Here is a 17,479-nt window from a genome sequence, read left to right on the forward strand (position 1 = left end):
ACGGAACCAGGCTCTGAGAGAATTCACAATGGAGCTGCCATTCCTCAGCCAACAGTTTCCTCTGCACCACCAGTCAGATGCTCATCACCTATCTACAAATACTTGCGACAAATAAAGCACCCAGTGCGGGGGAGGGAGGGGAGATGAATGGAACACTGTCCCTTACTCTTAGGCTTCCAAAAATGCTACAGATACTTAATTTTTTACGAAGAAAACCAGGCCTATATTCACAAGAGTATATTATCATATTAGTAAATAGCAACAAAATTTCAGGGACTGGAAAAATGATATACCTACATTATCAAGATTTCTAAGATACCGTCCATTTCAGAAAATTTTATAAAATGTCACAAATTCCTCATGAGAAAGGTACTATACAAACTCCCTAATAATATAAATACACTTCTCTGTAGTGAAAGGAAGTGATAACAGAATTTCTTACTGGGAGAAAATGATCTTGCTTTTGCTGTTTCCCTTCTTAATGAGTCAAGCAGGATTTCTGTTTCTTGTTGTTGCTTATATATATGCTTCTCCCACTAGACATTTCTTTACAGCAAGAACATTGCTTTGTATACCTGGAGTTTATCACACCCTGGCATTAAAGAAATGGATGCCTTCATTCTTTTTATATTTAATTTGGCGGTGCCAGGTCTTAGTAGCGGCACACAGGTCTTCAGTTGCGACACGTGGATTCTTAGTGCAGCATGTGAGATCTAGTTCTCTGACCAGGGGTCGAACTCAGGCCCCTTTTTCATTGGCAACTTGGAGTCTTAACTACTGGACCACCAGGGAAGTCCCTCTATTTCGTTTTAAAGTGGCCATTTGCTTTCTTTACTGTTATTCCTTCAGATCAGGTAATGGTAATACGTCTACTGTTCCCACCCCACCCCCACCCCCCCACCAAACTGTACTTGAAGGAGGAAAATAAGCAATCTTCTTTCAAGTATAATTTTGGGGAGAAAACAGTAGATCTGTTTAAAATCACAAAAAGCTATAACTGTGGTAACAGAGTCTTCTGGAGATGAATGGATTGGGATGAAGAATTTCAGGAGAGTACGAGATGGGGAAGCTTTCCCTTTTGGGGGACCTGCCGGGGAGCTGGTGCTGTCGCTCGTTAAAAGCGTGCACTTTACCGTGCAGGCTCTGGAAGCACTAACACAACAAGAAGCTGGCACTCCGCGCGTCTCAGACCTACAGGAGCCTTTCCAGGACCGGCAGGGAGGAGGGCCGGCCACGACCTCAGGACTCAGGGAGAGCCCAGGAGCAGCTCCTGGCTCCTCTTACTCTCCTACTGGCTGTGCGCACAGACCTCTCTGAGGACGAAATGCCCGGTAAGGATGCGGCTGCTGCACCGGTAGTTTAGTTCACACTCAGAACAGACAGGAATCGGCACTGCTCCTGACAGCTGACTGAACTAACTTTATGTACGGCCATTTTAAGAAATGAAGCTGCAGAAGACTAGAATGAAGCGTGGGCACTCTTGGGGGCTCCCCGGTGGTTCCGGGGCCGGGACTGTGCCCTCCTAATGCAGGGGACCTGGGCCCGCTCTCTGGTTGAGGAACTAAGATCCCACGTGCCACAGCTGAGACCCAGTGCAGACAAACAAATACGTTGTTGTTTAGCCGCTAAGTCGTGTCCAACTGCTTTGTGACCCCATGGACTGTAGCCCACCAGGCTCCTCTGTCCATGGGATTCTCCAGGCAAAATACTGGAGTGGGTTGCCGTTTCCTTCTCCGGGGGATCTTTCAGACCCAGGGATCGAACCTGCATCTCCTGCATTGCAGGCAGATTCTTTACCTCTGAGCCACCAGGGAAGCCCCAGATAAATAAGTAAATATTAAAAAGTAAATAAATAAACAAAGCCTGGGTACTTTCTCACAGCTGGCACAGCTGTGATGCATCTGAGCAGTACTGGTTTGGTGAAACTGAGCTGTGATGCGTCTGAGCAGCAGGGTGGTGGTCAGGGCCTGGAGTGCAGCTCTTCTGAACAAAGGGATTCGCTGGGTTCCCGAGTCCAGTTCATAAACACCCCACAATCTGCATGTTTGCATTCAGCTGTATCGAGCAGTCCTGATTAAGGCTGGTGCTGTCTCTAATATCAACGCACTAGTTTCTGTTCCCCTGACCTGCAGGGAAGGGATTGCTGCTTTCTGATTCCCCGTCTCCTGTTCTGATCAGGCGAGGATTTTACTGGTTCTCTGGGAAAACCTCATGCACGAGTGATCTGCACGGAGTCCACTCCTAAACACACTCAAATTGAACCTTCCCCCTTTCTCAGTGTCAAGAAAGCTAGCTAAGTCAGAGACATCAAAGTGAAGTCTGTGAGAGCTTACAGTGAGTCTTATACAGAGCATCTCAAATCACTCAGTATGCCAGCGAATTTGGAAAACTCAGCAGTGGCCACAGGACTGGAAAAGGTCTGTTTTCATTCCAATCCAAAAGAAAGGCAATGCCAAAGAATGCTCAAACTACCGCACAGTTGCACTCATCTCACACGCTAGCGAAGTAATGCTCAAAATTCTCCAAGCCAGGCTTCAGCAGTACGTGAACTGAGAACTTCCAGATGTTTAAGCTGGATTTAGAAAAGGCAGAGGAACCAGAGATCAAATTGCTAACATCCATTGGATCATAGAAAAAGCAAGAGAATTCCAGAAAAACATCTACTTCTGCTTCATTGACTATGCTAAAGCTTTTGGCTGTGTGGATCACAACCGTCGTGTCCGACTCTTTGCAACCCCATGGACTGTAGCCCGTGAGTCTCCTCTGACCATGGAATTTTCCAGACAAGAATACTGAGTGAGTTGCCATTTCCTCCTCCAGGGGATCTTTCTGACCCAGGGATCAAACCCGAGTTTCCTGTGCCTCCTACTGTGGCAGGCAGGTTCTTTACCTCTGAGCCACCTTTGTGTGCTGTGAGCTTAGTCGCTCCGACGTGTCCGACTCTTTGTGACCCCGTGGACTGTAGCCCGCTAGGGGGATTCTCCAGGCAAGAATGGGTTGTCATGCCCTTCTCCAGCGGATCTTCCCAACCCAGAGACTGAACCCAGGTCTCACGCATTGCAGGCGGACTCCTTACCATCTGAGCCACCAGGGAAGCCCCTGACATCGCAAATATTTAACCTAAATAACAGTTTAGTGCTGCCCCCTAGGTGCTGTGAGTTAAATGATAATGAGGAGTAACCATCCATTTCAGATGCTCCAGGCTTATCATAGGAAGCCCACTGAGCAAACTGTGAGCGTGAATAGCAAGAAACTACCCTGACTGAAATGGCAATCCACTCCAGTATTCTTGCCTGGAGAATCCCATGGACAAAGAAGTCTAGTAGGTTACAGTCCACGGGGTCGCAAAGAGTCGGACCCGACTGAGCGACTTCACCTTCACCTTCACACTGACTGAGCACCTATTACGCGCCAGGCACTGTCTGATGCACTCTAATGAGCATAAACTAAATGAATCCCCTAACAATCTTGTAAAGTAAGTACCAGTGTTTTCTTCATTATACAGCCTGTAGTAATGAAGCCACGCTAAAAGAGATAGGGGCTTCCCTGGTGGCTCAGATCGTAACGAATCTGCCTGCAATGCGGGAGACCCAGGCTCAATCCCTGGGTCGGGAAGATTCCCTGGAGGAGGGCATGGCAACCCACTCCAGTGTTCTTGCCTGGAGAGTCCCCACGGACAGAGGAACCCACCTTGTGGGCTAAAGACTCAGACACGACCGAGTGACTAACACACACACACAAGAGATACACGTGACAAGAGAAAACACCATATCAATAAAACACACACGTGCACAAAACAGGAATCCAAGATGCCTGCCATCTCTTCTCTCCTTATGGCCCTGGACCCTTATGCCCAGTCACCAGTCCTTTCCAGACAGCCGCGTGTCCCTTCTGTTTTCAACACAATGACATCCTCTCAAGAACCTTAAGGAGCTACTTAAAACAAATCTCTGGTCTGGCCTCCTGGCTTCCAGTTCTCCCCCCATTCTTTCTGCCTTGGATATCACAACCAAACACACTTTCCAAAACCCACCCCTGCTTCAGGGCACTCTCCTCAGATGAGATGCAAAACCGCCAGCTGGTCTGACTTCAGGGTGACCCACGGCATCACTCCCAGGTCTCCAGTCCAGGCAGGACCCCGGAGCCACTGCCTGGATTCCCTCTTCCTCATCCTCCTAGGCTCTTCCTTTCTCCCTCTCTCTGCCATCGCCCTCAAGTCTGACTCTGAGACCTCTTCAAGATTCAGGCTTAGTACCTCCGGAGATACCACCATACCCAAAACCTTCCATCGTACAATTAGAATTTAGTCTCCAGGTCCAATGGGGCTTCACATTATAAACACCATTTTCATTACTGAGATAAAATTCACATATTATAAAATTCACCTTTTTAAAATGCACAATTCAGTTTAACATATTCACAAGGCTGTCACCATCACCTCTAATTCCAGAACATTTTCATCACCTCAGAAGAAATCCCACCCACCCACAGTCCACCCTTCTCTCCCCTCTGCCCTTGGCCCTGGAAACCACCAGTCCGCTTCTGTCTCTTGATCTGCCTGATTTGGACAGTCCACATCTAAGCAATCATAAAATATGTGGTCTTTTGTGGCCAGTGTCTTTCTCAGCACAAATTTTTCAAGATTTGTGCATGCTACACCATGTATCAGTACCTTATCCCTTTTCAGGGCTAAGTAATATTCTGCTGTGTGGACACACACATTTGGTCCATCTGTTCACTAGTTCGTGGAGATCTAGGTTGTTTCTACTTTTCAGCTATAGGGATTAATACTGCTATGAACATGTGTACAAATTTTTGTGTGACTTTGTGGGCATATACATTACTTTCTCTGAGAATATACTGTGGAGTGGGACTGCTGGGTCATATGGTAACTTTGCCACCAGCAAAGCATGAGGGCTCCAGTTTCTTAATTCTCACCAACACTTGTTTGCCGTCTTCTTGATCACAGCTCCCTGAGAGTGAGGAGGTGTCTCCCTGTGGCTTTGACTTGCATTTCCCTAACAACGCTGAGCATCTTTCCTGTGGCAGTACCTCCTGACACATCTCTGTCTTTCCCTTCTTGTTGACCCCACCCAAATCCTGTCCACACAATTTCAACTGGAAACGGTGGCTGCCCTCCATAAATACTGTCTCTCTCCTTCTCATCTACACGTCCATGTGGTATTAACTCTCATAAAACCAAATTTTGCATTTCCCTCCTCACACACAAATGTAAAAATAAATGGCATTTATTGGAAATTTATGGAACTTATTGGAATTTATGGAATTTATTGGAAATTTATGGAAAGAAAATCTCAGAGCCATTTAGTTAATAGCTTTGCATGTTACATGCATGCCAAGTCGCCTCAGTCCTGTCTGACTCTTTGCGACTCCATGGACTGTGGCCCGCCAGGCTCCTCTGTCCATGGGATTCTCCAGGCAAGAATACTGGAGTGGGTTGCCATGCCCTCCTCCAGGGGATCTTCCCGACCCAGGGATCGAATCCTGGTCTCTTGCGTCTCCTGCATTGGCAGGTGGGTTCTTTACCCCTAGTGCCACCTTGGGAAGCCCAGTTAATAACTGTAGTCACTAGAATCGTATTATGATTTGACCATACTTACATGGATTCTTCCTTAGGTGCTGCCCGGGACAGAAGGTCTTCCTGTGCATTCATTTTATCGACGGCTTGGGCTTGCTTTTCAATTTCATTAAAACATGTATTTGATAGTTTCTGGGCTCCCAAACTTCCTTTTTTGGCCCCAAGCTGGAGGATACAGTAGAAGATTACGTTTTACCCAAACTATTTGAAAACATTTGCAATGACAGCTGACAGTTATTGAGGGTTATTACTTAGTCCTCACGCCTCTGTGAGGCCGGCACGGTCATCATCTCCAGGTGACGGAGGAGGACCTGAGCTCTTGTTAGGAAAGAGACTTGACCAAGATCACACAGCTGGCAAGTGACGAGGTCAGGATTCAGACCTCAGCCCTGCGTCCAGGGCGGGGGCTCTGAATGGAACCTCAGAAGCTGAACGTCCAGCTGCTGACAACCCTCCCAGCCTCGCTGCGTGACAGAGATCCCAGGGAGCCTCGGCTGATTTGTTTTCAGAGCTGTATCGCCGACAGAGAAATGTGAAACACTGCAGAAAACAGTCACCGCGTATAACATCACTCCATTGAACAAAACGAACTTTTTATCAGAGCCACATTTATCAGACTGTGGCTCAAAAACAATAGAAATAAAAATGTCAAAGGTGGCTTCCTCAAGCCCATAAGCCCTTTTAGAGCTAAATCAGCAGACAGTTTACACATAATACTTACACCTCTTTTAGCTTGATTTGGTTTCTTTTTTATGATAGAAGAAACCTCTGTCAAAAGACAAAAAGCAGAAAGTCAGACCACTGGATATACATAATTTTCCTATTTTTAGTGTGTTTAAAAAAAAATTCTAAGATACTGCATTTTATTATTTAAGAGACTATAACATTTTCCACATTAGTTTGTCATCCAGAGACTCAAGTACCTCAGTGTATTTCAGATGAACAGAGATTCATCAAAATAGAGTTCTCAGTATTTTCAGATTGCATCCAAACTCAGAAAGTATATATATTTTTTGATGGGGGGGGACACCGTATTGCAGAGAAATAAACAGCCTGAGCTTGCCTCATTCACCACTTTCTTCAGGAGCATTTTGTATATTAGAACAGACTCTCCTAGTAATCTCTGCTCTTCAAACACTTTCAAAATTGTTTTAAAATATACAGTTAGCCAGGCATTATGTATACAACTAAAGCAGCTAGGGAAGTGCTTTTCCACCCTGATTTATGTACAGATTTTATCATGCTAACCAATCAGAAATAGAAAACATTCTATTATTTTGGTAGCATTGCTTACTAAATTGCACAAAAATATATGACGCTTTTAGATAAAGTTTCTTAAAAATTGTTTTCTGGGTAAATTTTAATCATAGATTACATACTCTGTTTTTAGAATTATGTGTAAGAGACCCAGTAAGAAAAAAATCTTATTTTTTTTTTTCTTACAAAGATGAGAATGTGACTTAACAGGAAAAGATAGCATAAACCCACAAAGATTAAAATTTTTCAGTCCTTAATGGGAGAATAACATCATTACATCTGGGGGTATTAAAAAAGACATTCACGGAAATCCTCCTTTTCTTCACTTTCTTTTAGATACGCACTGGAGTAGTCTTATAACCTGCTTCCAGCTTTCCACACGCCTATTACTGCATGAGGGAAATACCTGGAACATTTCTAATAGTTTGGTTATTTTTCACCAAAGCTGTTGCTTTCCAATTAATGCAGTGTGATATGCACTAATTTCAGATTACATCTCCCTGATGATGAAAAATTAGAGATTAAGTTCACCTACAATAAAATCAGAAGGAAGAAAATGCTAAGAGTTCTTGAGTGACTAGGAATGACATGGCTGTTCTGCCCTCTGCCTATGCTGGGACATAAACCAGCAAATCAGAAAGCATCAAGAGCAACCTTCACCAGGTACAGAGGCTAATGCGTTTCACAGTCACCAAGCTGGCCGAAACAGAACAGCATTTTTTGTTTAAATAAATCTCATTACATTGTAAGTTCTAGGCAGAATGTATAGGATTTATTTTTTTCTTAATTAACCTCTAAATCAGACTACAGGGTAACATATACCTCCTACAGCAGCCTTTGTTGGTACATTAAGACCTTCCACACTTGGTCCTTGCTCTGGTATCCCTGAAAGTTAAAAATATTGATATCAGTGCAGAAAACAGATTCATCAAATGTGCTTTTGAATATTTACACATCCAACTTGTTCAGTACTACAAATCTTATCCAGGTAGATCAATGACTGTCTTTTCTTTTTAGCTCCACATTTTATCACTTTAAGAATTTTAATTTAAAAGTCCATTAAAATAGAAGTGTATTTTGTGTCCAGTTGCTTTGTTAGTGGTCTCCCTCATCGTTATAATCTGGAATCCTACTTTATGGTCTGGTGTTTTAAAGTAAACTGTTCTGAGATACCTAGTACATATGTGCACTATACCCCAACAGATGTCAACATTTTTGGCAAGTCTAATGTGAATCACATCAGTGATAGAAAACCTAAATATTCAGTTGCCAAGAAATCTGCTGAGTTTTCTAGCTGATCTAAAAAACTGATCCTGGTTAGGAATTCCATTAAGGCTTCTCAGGACCATCACCTGATCTTGAGGTTGCTGACTCTGCAGTCCTTCCTGTTACACTAAGTTCCTTCAAGCAGTTCCAGGCTTGACTCTCACAGGCCAGCATGACTGAGGGGCCCACCCGCCAGCAGTTCACTGATTAGGTGAAAAATGATACCTTGTTGTTGTTAATTTACACTGATTTTCTGGCTAACAAAAAATGCTCAATTTTAAAACAGAAGATGTCGGTGTTTTCATCCACGGGTGGTTTTTTTAAACCTAAGCAAGTGATGTAACTAGATTTACAATAAATATATCCTAAAATAAAATCACCAAATGTGAATTATTAGACATCAACTATTGCCAGAACGTGTACACGTGCTCAGTTGCGTCAGTCATGCCCAGCTCTTTGCGACTCCATAGACTAGTCCACCAGGCTCCTCTGTCCACCGGATTCTCCAGTCAAGAATACTGAAATGGGCTGCCATCTTCTCCTCCGGGATCTTCTTGATCCTGGGATCGAACCCACGTCTCCCACGTCTCCTGCACTGCAGGTGGATTCTTTACTGCTGAGCCACCGGGGAAGCCCATAGTTTTCTAAACTGGAATCTTGTTTCTTGATTATAAGATAGCTCAGTTAGTAAAGAATCTGCCTGCAATGCAGGAGACTCCAGTTCGATTCCTGGGTTGGGAAGATCCGCTGGAGAAGGGTTAGGCTACCCACTCCAGCATTCTTGGGCTTCCCTTGTGGCTCAGCTGGTAAAGAATCTGCCTGCAATGTAGGAGACCTGGGTTCGATCCCTGGGTTGGGAAGATCCCCTGGAGAAGGGAATGGCTACCCACTCCAGTACTCTGGTCTGCAGGATTCCATGGACTGTACAGTCCATGGGGTTGTAAAGAGTGGGACATGACTGAGCGACTTTCACTTTCACTTTTCTGATTATAAAAGTTACTTTTCTGATTATAAAAGTAACATTTACTCATGATAAAAGTTCAGTCACTTCAAAATTGTATCAAGCTGAAAGTTAAAACCCTCAGCAATTTCATTTTCCAGTGTTAACTGCATGTGTGATTTGGCTACTTTTCACAAAAGTGAGGTCATACATACTGCATGTTCAGTAATCCTCTCTCCCCGTTTTATAATGGACCATGGGCATCTTTCCTGGTAGATGCAGGGGCCTCATTTTCTAGGAGTTCCTCGAGTCTCAGTCTTACCTTCACTGCTCGCTGGAGGTGTGTCCACGTTCCTCGGAGTTAAAGAAGGTTCTGGCTGTGCTGATGCCCAGCCTGTGGTGCTCACCTGAAGCCAGGGGAGAAAAGTCGTTACCAGCAAAGCAAGGAAAGTCATAAAAAACAAACTTCAAAAAAAGTGAGTCACTAAGTCCGGTCCACATGCCAGGGGAGTGGGTTAAGCCCCACGTCCTGAACGGTGGAAAGTATACGCATGATTTGGAATTTTCTGTAAGGAAGAAGACTGTCCCTTCCCACCATTCCTTTACGCAATCATCCATTTACATCAGTAACGGACTCACGGATATTGGCCAATTCTTTGTGTTACAGCCCAGTACTATCATTATTTCTTTTGTTGTTCAAACGGATCCGGCTCTGACCACCTTCAGCCATGTCCTTGTCCAATCCCCCGCCCTGGCCTCCTAGCACTCCCTTACTTCCAGCACCTCTGGGTACCTCTAGTTGCCCGTGCAAGTCCAATCCTAGGATCAGCTGCCTCTCCAAAGGTAGCCCTGGTTCCTTTTATTGGAGAACAGCATTTAGAAATGAGGGTGTGGGTGCTGGGTGTGCCTGTCGCCCTGGGGCGTCTCTGTCTCTAGGCCTCATAGTGGACAGAGCTAGGTGATATACCGTGTGTGTACACCAACCCACACATACACACAGACCTACAGTTAGTTCTCCATCACATGTTCATTCTTGCAATAGCCTTGAGAGATGTTCTATGTACACAGCTAACAGGGGCAATGAGATTCAAATCCCTTTTCAAATCTGGGTTTAAACAAATGTCTTCATTCTTTCTTTCAGTTACACTGTGCAGCTTGTGGGATCTTAGTTCCTTGACCAGGGATCAAACTTGCACTGCCCCCATGGGAAGCGCAGAGTTACAACCACTGGACAGCCAGGGAAGTTCTTCAAACTGTCTTTGTTCTTTGTCAATTGCAAAGCTCTGAAATGCACTGGGCAGGCCCCTGGTAAGACTTCTGCCTCCCAGGAAGCTGGGTACAGGGCATGGGACTGAATTCTAGACGGCAGGATGTGAGCAGAAGCAATGCTGCCTCTAGACTGTAAAAGGCCGGGGCACTGCTTCCCTGGATGTGGACGTCTGTCCTCCTCCCACTGGCCAGGAAAGGTCATGAACTGGAGCGGCCACTCTGGACCCTGAGATGGGAGCAACACCGGGCTGAGATGAGCAGCCCTGGATGACCCTGAACTACTGCTGGGAAATTTATTTCTCCCGTAAGTGACTGTCTCAGGGCTGTTGGTTACAGCAGCTTAGACTCTGTCCTAACTGAAACACTTGAAATACATGCCCTTTAAAATTCATGTCAGAGGAGCACACTTTAAAACTATGCAAAGCATAACACATACCTCAGGAGAAGCATGAGAGGCAAAAAAATCTTCCTCCTTCGGTGGCGGGGACGAAGGAGGGACCACACAGCTATCAAGCCAGAGCTGGAACAGAAAACACGCACTGCTCAGCACTTCACCTGTTTCCGAGGGTTTATTTAATACAGTTCCCTCCCTTTCCAGAGGCCTGTCGCTAAAGATCCGTGCTTTCCACTATTATAAAGTCAGGGTTCCCGAGCACATTTTAGCAACACACTGATCTAGTAACTTGTGCTGCCAAGCCCTGTGGAAGACAAAAGGCAGCTCCCCGAGCCACTTCTGAAAGAGGAAGACCAAGGACTTCACGTCCACATGCACGTTCCATGCTTTGTGGATTCCACGTTTGTGAATTCGCCTACTCTGCAACTAACTTGTGACCCTAGATCTGCTGCCCTGCCTGAACACGTGCAGAAATGCAGAGAACGTGTCGTCCATGGTGCGATGTTTCAGCTCCTGTTGCAAGCACGGGTGCTTTTTACGGTCTGTTGACAGACATGTTTTTGTGCTTTGTATTAGCGTATGTCATTTATGACGGCCCCGATCTCAGTGCTAAGTGCCACCTCGTGTAACTAAGCACAGAGACGCAGTTAGATGAGCTTCACTCAACTCAAGCCACAGTGCCCTTGGCCACAGGCTCAGAGTCAATGTGTCAACAATATCCACTGAAGAAGGTATCTTCACTTTTTAAGAAATTTTTTGTTTTTTAATGTGGACCATTTTTAAAGTATTTAATCTGATACAATATTGCTTCTGTTTCATGTTTTGGTCAAGGCATGTGGGATCTTAACTCCCCAACCAGGGATTGAACCCACGCCCTCTCCTGCAGTGGAAGGTGAAGTCTCAACTAATGGAAGTGAAGTGGAAGTCGCTCAGTCGTATCCAACTCTTTGCGAGCCCATGGCCTATACAGTCCATGGAATTCTCCAGGCCAGAATACTGGAGGGGGTGGCCTTTCCCTTCCCTAGAGGATCTTCCCAATCCAGGGATCCGAACCCAGGTCTCCGCATGGTGGGCAGATTCTTTACCAGCTGAGCCACAAGGGAAGCCTGACAAGGTGGTAATAATTAAGAATGACGCCCACGTTTCTGACTTAGGCAACCTGGCAGATGATGGTGATGCCAATTATTAGAGCTAGGAAATACTGGAAAGGGGGCACGATGGGAGGGAAGATAAGAACATATGTATTTAGTCACAATATAAAAATGTTAGGTCACATGATACAGCTAGCTCTTTTTTATAAATATCTGTTATATCTTGAACATTTAATTCTTATAACGTTAAAAAACTTTCAGCTTTTCACTTTATGGATTATTTTCTTCCTAAGTCTATTGGCACATTTTTATTATTAGAAACAGATATAAAGAACAATGGAAAGCCAGGGAATTCCCTGAAAGAGGTGTCTTTAAACAAAGAGCATGTAAAACGAGGTCAGTGTTGATCAGCTGACATATAAAAGTAACGCTGCAGGGCTGTTGAGTGTTCACGGCAACGTTTTAGAGCAGGACGGTGAATGATGACAACCCGCTCCATGCTGTCTCCTTGTAAGAGAATCTGGCCAGGAAGTTTTACGGTTTGGGATATAAAGGACTTTTTCTGCTGAAACGAACGTTCGAAGGATGGAGCCCCGCCCCCGTGCTTACGTCAGTGCCGTGCTTCCGGGTGGCCTGGGAGGCCAGCCCCTTGATCCTCTCCCTGTAGAGCTGGGCGGCACGGCTGTTGTACTTGGCGTTGGTGTCATTGGTGTCACACCCGTGCTGATGGAAAAAGGAAGACTGCGGAGGAAAGGACTCGGGTTAACGGCAGGGCTGCGCTAAATCCAGCAGGGTGACCAAAACCATTTACTGCACGCTATGAAGGGCCTTTTTGAAAATACTAGTGAAAACCAAAATAATTTAAACTGTGAAAGAGTTTTATAACATTTTTCCTTGTAGAAGGAGTAATACCTTCCACAGACGTAACATTAATATTCTGGTAAAAGCAACACGAGACGTGCCTCGCAGAATGAAATAACTGGGCCCTCGATGCTGCACTCGGGCACCTGCATCGCTCTGAACTTAATCTGAGCGCACACTTTCAACTCAGGACTGCGTCTAACTTGTGCGATCGACCTTTAGCGTAGAGTCCTACTAAATTGGAACTTTCTTTTCTTTTCTTTGCATCTATATGAGATGATTTATTTGAGTTTAGGCTCTGCTTTGTGGCTTGCAGGGCCTCAGTTCCCGAACCATGGACCGAACCTGGGCCATAGCAGGAAGCACTCGGAATGCTAACCACAGGGGCTGCCTAAGTGGGAATGTCTGATAAACCAGTTAAGTAAGAGCCAAGCTAACCCTCTCCTTGCTGAGCACTATTTCCTCATCAGTGGAGACCACAGCACAGACAAGGTGCTGAAGCAGGTACTTAGACAGTTAGAGCACTCTGCTTGCAGCACCTCTGAAGCATCTCTGTACAGACATGAATTACAGCATGCACAGCTTAATTAAAGCAGGTGTTTTAAAAGCCTGTGTGAGTGATCCTTTTGTGACTTCAACGGGACAAATAACGGCACTGGGCGCCCACAGGTACCAGGTCCTGTCTAAGGTCTTGGTGGATACCATCACATCAAACGCTCATGGGCACACTCTCAGAAACATGCTGTTTACAGATGAGCCAGAAGCAGAGAGGTCCAACAAGCTGCCCAGCGTCACACAGGCTAGCAAGGCGCAGAGCTGGCATTCAAACCCAAGCTTCTGCTGGAGCTTAGCGACCACCGACTGACCTGCCCCCTCCACTCCCCCACGTCAGCTGGCTGAGACAGGAAACTGCTCTCTGGAGCTGGGCGGTGACCCTACAACCTTACGAAGGTTTGGAAACAGGACAGAGACTATCGAACCAACAGTATTAACGTGAAGAACAAGTTTGTAGACATCATGAACATGGGCATGGTTTTCTAATCACATGCTTGAAATACTGAAGGCTTACATTCTCAACAGGGGAATGTTGCTTGGAAAGTGAAAAAAAAAAGACTTAGTTATTACCATATTTTGTAGCCTTCCAAAGATCACCCCTACCTGTCAAAATCATAGTCCTTGGTATTTAATTTCTCTCACTAGGGAAAACTAAATCCAATTTAAATTTAAAACAAGCTAACTGATGAATTTAAATCTCATTTTTCTGCTTAGGGAACAGTAATGAAGAAAAAGGCTGAGACACTGATCCAAAGGAAACCGGTATTTTGAAAATTATTCTTTTAGATTGACTATTTTAATTTTGAATATTTAATTGAAGCTCGATATAAATTGTACTTGAAATGGACACCAATTTGATTTCTAATACTTTGAGTATTTATTTTTATTTATTTACTTGGCTACACCAGGTCTTAGTTGCCGCACATGGGAACTTCACTGGGGCATGTGGGATCTAGTTCCCAGACCCGTGATCAAACCTGGGACCCCAGTGTTAGGAGCAAGGAGTCTTAGCTGCTGGACCACCAGGGAAGTCCCTTTCTAAAAAAAAAATGCATATACATTTATTTTTATTCACTGACTTTTAGTACTTTGAACATTTAATGGTATGTCTCAAGGAATTCTACTTACTCAACCTATATCATTTTGGCATACTGCTATAAACATATAACGGTATTTTATATAAAGGGAGATTTTGCTGGCTAGATTTGTAAAGCTGCCAGTTTAGAAATCAGATATATTGAATTTCAAAATGAAATTTAAAATGGTTGAGGATCCTTAGCTAGGTTTGTAAATGGGGTTAAGGAAATTTGCTCTTTTATTATAAGTTAATCGAACACATCAAAAGCTACTTTTACAGAGAAATTACTAAGTTTATAAATTGACACATGATATTTACATACTATATTTGAAGATTTGGAAAATGGCTTTTTTAATTTGTAGATTTAATAAATAAAATTGAGATAAAAGAACCTCAAAGCATTCCACCCAAGTACAAAAGACACCCGCAGATATTAAAAAACTGTATTATCACAAAGAAGCCTTCCAGTTCCTCTGCATCATCACTCCTGTTTCCTTTTTCTTCCAAGCACTGCCACCTGTTGCCTTCTTGGTTATTTACTTCTTTGCTTACTCTCTGTCTCTGCCGGTAAGGGAGGCGTCTCAGTCATCTGCCCATCACTGTATTCTAGCCCAGGGCTTCTTGTTTATCAGGCTTCTAATAGATCTCTGGATAAACAAGCCATCTGGGTCACCCAGCTCATAAGCCCACCACGTCTTCCCACCGTCCAGCAGTGCCTCCTGCACTCTTACATGCAAACGCTGAACTTCTTTACGAGTGCAACACATGTGTACAAGAAGAAAACGAGAAACCTAAGGTGAACTTACTGCATTCGCATTTCCTCCAACTTGCATGCATCGCAATTGAAACCAAGACCAGTTAGAATCCAACTCTGTAGATCTAAATGGAAAAAAGTATTTTGAAATGTTAATACTGTTCGTCCCCAGAATCAGGCCACTCGACTCTTGAGAATAAGATTTCCTCAACCTGCAGGATCCTGAAGAAGTCTAAGTTTCCGTTAACAGTGACACATGCTTCTGGGATGCTGGAGCTCCAGGGAATGACAGTCGGTACAAGCTGCTCCTGGACCCTCTCACCCTTCCTAGAAGCCAAGGCTCTGAAAAGCGATGTACCGTTTGGAGTTTTTCCAGGTCAGCTATTGATTTGTCCAGTTTGACCCTTAACAGCAGCCTGGAGAATGCTCACAGTCTTATCAAGTAGAAGGGACCCACTCAACATCACCACCATCAGGGAGGGGAGAAAACCCAGGATTTAATGTTGCTGAAGTGAAAACTGTGTGCTTCCTATCGCCACGGTGCCTTGTACCCGACTTGTTTATAATCTAAGAGCAAGGCAAAAGCAGTAACTATAGTCCCTAACTATAAAAATTTACCAAGCGATCTCTGTAGACAATATTAGAAATCTTTCCATTGAATCCATAGACAAAACAAGGCTGTTTAGAGCATAAACATAGAGCAAAAAACAAGGCTGTCCCTACATTCAACACTAGCTTTTCCCACACTAACTGGTAAGGAACGTGGGCATTTTGAAATGGGTATAGGTTGAACCTCCATCCTTTACTAATGGGCAAGGTAGAAAGAAAAGAAGCTCCATATTCATCAAAAAAATATCCTCTTATGTTGCCTTTCCTGTTTCTCTTATTTCTCTGCCTATTGGTATTGTTTAACTTTTGTAAATATTAGGACATTATTTTGAGGCCAATAGCTACCTTAAGATTAATACTAATACATATTATTAAATATACATAGGACAAACTGACTTCATGGTAATATATGAAAAGTAAAAAATTAAACCCTACTTTATAAGAAACAGATTTCTTATGAAAGACAAAAAAAAAATCTTTCTTTGGAATCTGAATACCAAGCAAGGTGATTAAATTATGTATATTGTTCTGAAATTCTTTCTCTGAAAGACCTTGCTTAGTCATCACATTTTCATGAATTCCCCCAGGCTAAGTTAGGTGCCATCCCCACCTCTTGGGACACAAGGTGGCAGTCAACAGCACAATCTCTGGAGGGAGCTTCAAAGTGCAAATCTCTACTCTGTAACTACGAGCTGCATGGCCTTGGGGAAATCACTTAACCTCTCTGCATCTTACTTTCCTCATCTGTAAAGTAGGGATAATTATAGTAGTATCTATTTCACTCTTATAGAAATGAGCTAATATTGGAAAGGTGCTGGCTCACAATCAATACCATATGGCTAAAATTCTCATCGCCACCATCATTATAGTCACAGCATCACTGTCACCACCATCATCATCATCACCATCACCACCAGCATCACCAGCACCACCATCACCACCAGCATCACCACCAGCACCACCATCACCACCATCACAACCAGCACCATCACCAGCACCATCACCACCAGCACCATCACCACCACCACCACCATCACCAGCAGCACCATCACCACCATCACCACCATCACCACTAGCACCACCATCATCATTACCACCAGCACCACCACCACCACCATCACCATCACCACCACCATCACCACCACCACCATCACCACCATCATCACCACCATCACCATCACCACCAGCACCATCACCATCACCACCAGCACCATCACCAGCACCACCATCATCACCACCAGCACCACCATCACCATTACCACCACCATCACCACCATCATCACAACCACCATCACCAGCATCACCAGCATCACCAGTACCACCATCACCACCATCACCACTAGCACCACCAGCACCATCACCACCAGCACCACCAGCACCACCATCACCATCACTACCACCACCAGCACCAGCACCACCACCATCACCATCACCACCATCACCAGCACCACCATCATCACCACCAGCACCACCATCACCATTACCACCACCATCACCACCACCACCATCACCATCACCAGCATCACCACCATCACCACTAGCACCACCAGCACCACCATCACCATCACTACCACCATCACAACCAGCACCATCACCACCACCACCACCACCAGCACCATCACCACCACCATCACCATCACCACCAGCACCACTAGCACCACCATCATCATTACCACCAGCACCACCACCACCACCATCACCATCACTACCACCATCACCACCACCACCACCATCACCACCATCACCACCATCACCATCACCACCATCACCATCACCACCACCAGCACCATCACCAGCACCACCAGC

General features: G+C 44.7%; 1 protein-coding gene across 3 annotated transcripts in view; it reads right to left on the reverse strand.

The window, feature by feature from the left end:
* Positions 1-17,479, reverse strand: part of ARFGAP3 (ADP ribosylation factor GTPase activating protein 3) — a 52,008-nt gene that overhangs the window by 21,532 nt on the left and 12,997 nt on the right. For all 3 annotated transcript variants that reach the window (XM_004007030.5, XM_060414283.1, XM_060414284.1), the window contains exons 3-9: positions 15,117-15,189; positions 12,426-12,557; positions 10,768-10,851; positions 9,385-9,469; positions 7,679-7,741; positions 6,321-6,367; positions 5,622-5,764 (exon numbers count right to left, since the gene is read on the reverse strand). In XM_004007030.5, coding sequence (XP_004007079.2) covers positions 5,622-5,764; positions 6,321-6,367; positions 7,679-7,741; positions 9,385-9,469; positions 10,768-10,851; positions 12,426-12,557; positions 15,117-15,189 — 627 coding nt within the window. The remainder of the gene's footprint in view (positions 1-5,621; positions 5,765-6,320; positions 6,368-7,678; positions 7,742-9,384; positions 9,470-10,767; positions 10,852-12,425; positions 12,558-15,116; positions 15,190-17,479) is intronic.

The sequence above is a fragment of the Ovis aries genome, chromosome 3 (assembly GCF_016772045.2).
Source record: "Ovis aries strain OAR_USU_Benz2616 breed Rambouillet chromosome 3, ARS-UI_Ramb_v3.0, whole genome shotgun sequence".
Taxonomy (NCBI): Eukaryota; Metazoa; Chordata; class Mammalia; order Artiodactyla; family Bovidae; genus Ovis; species Ovis aries.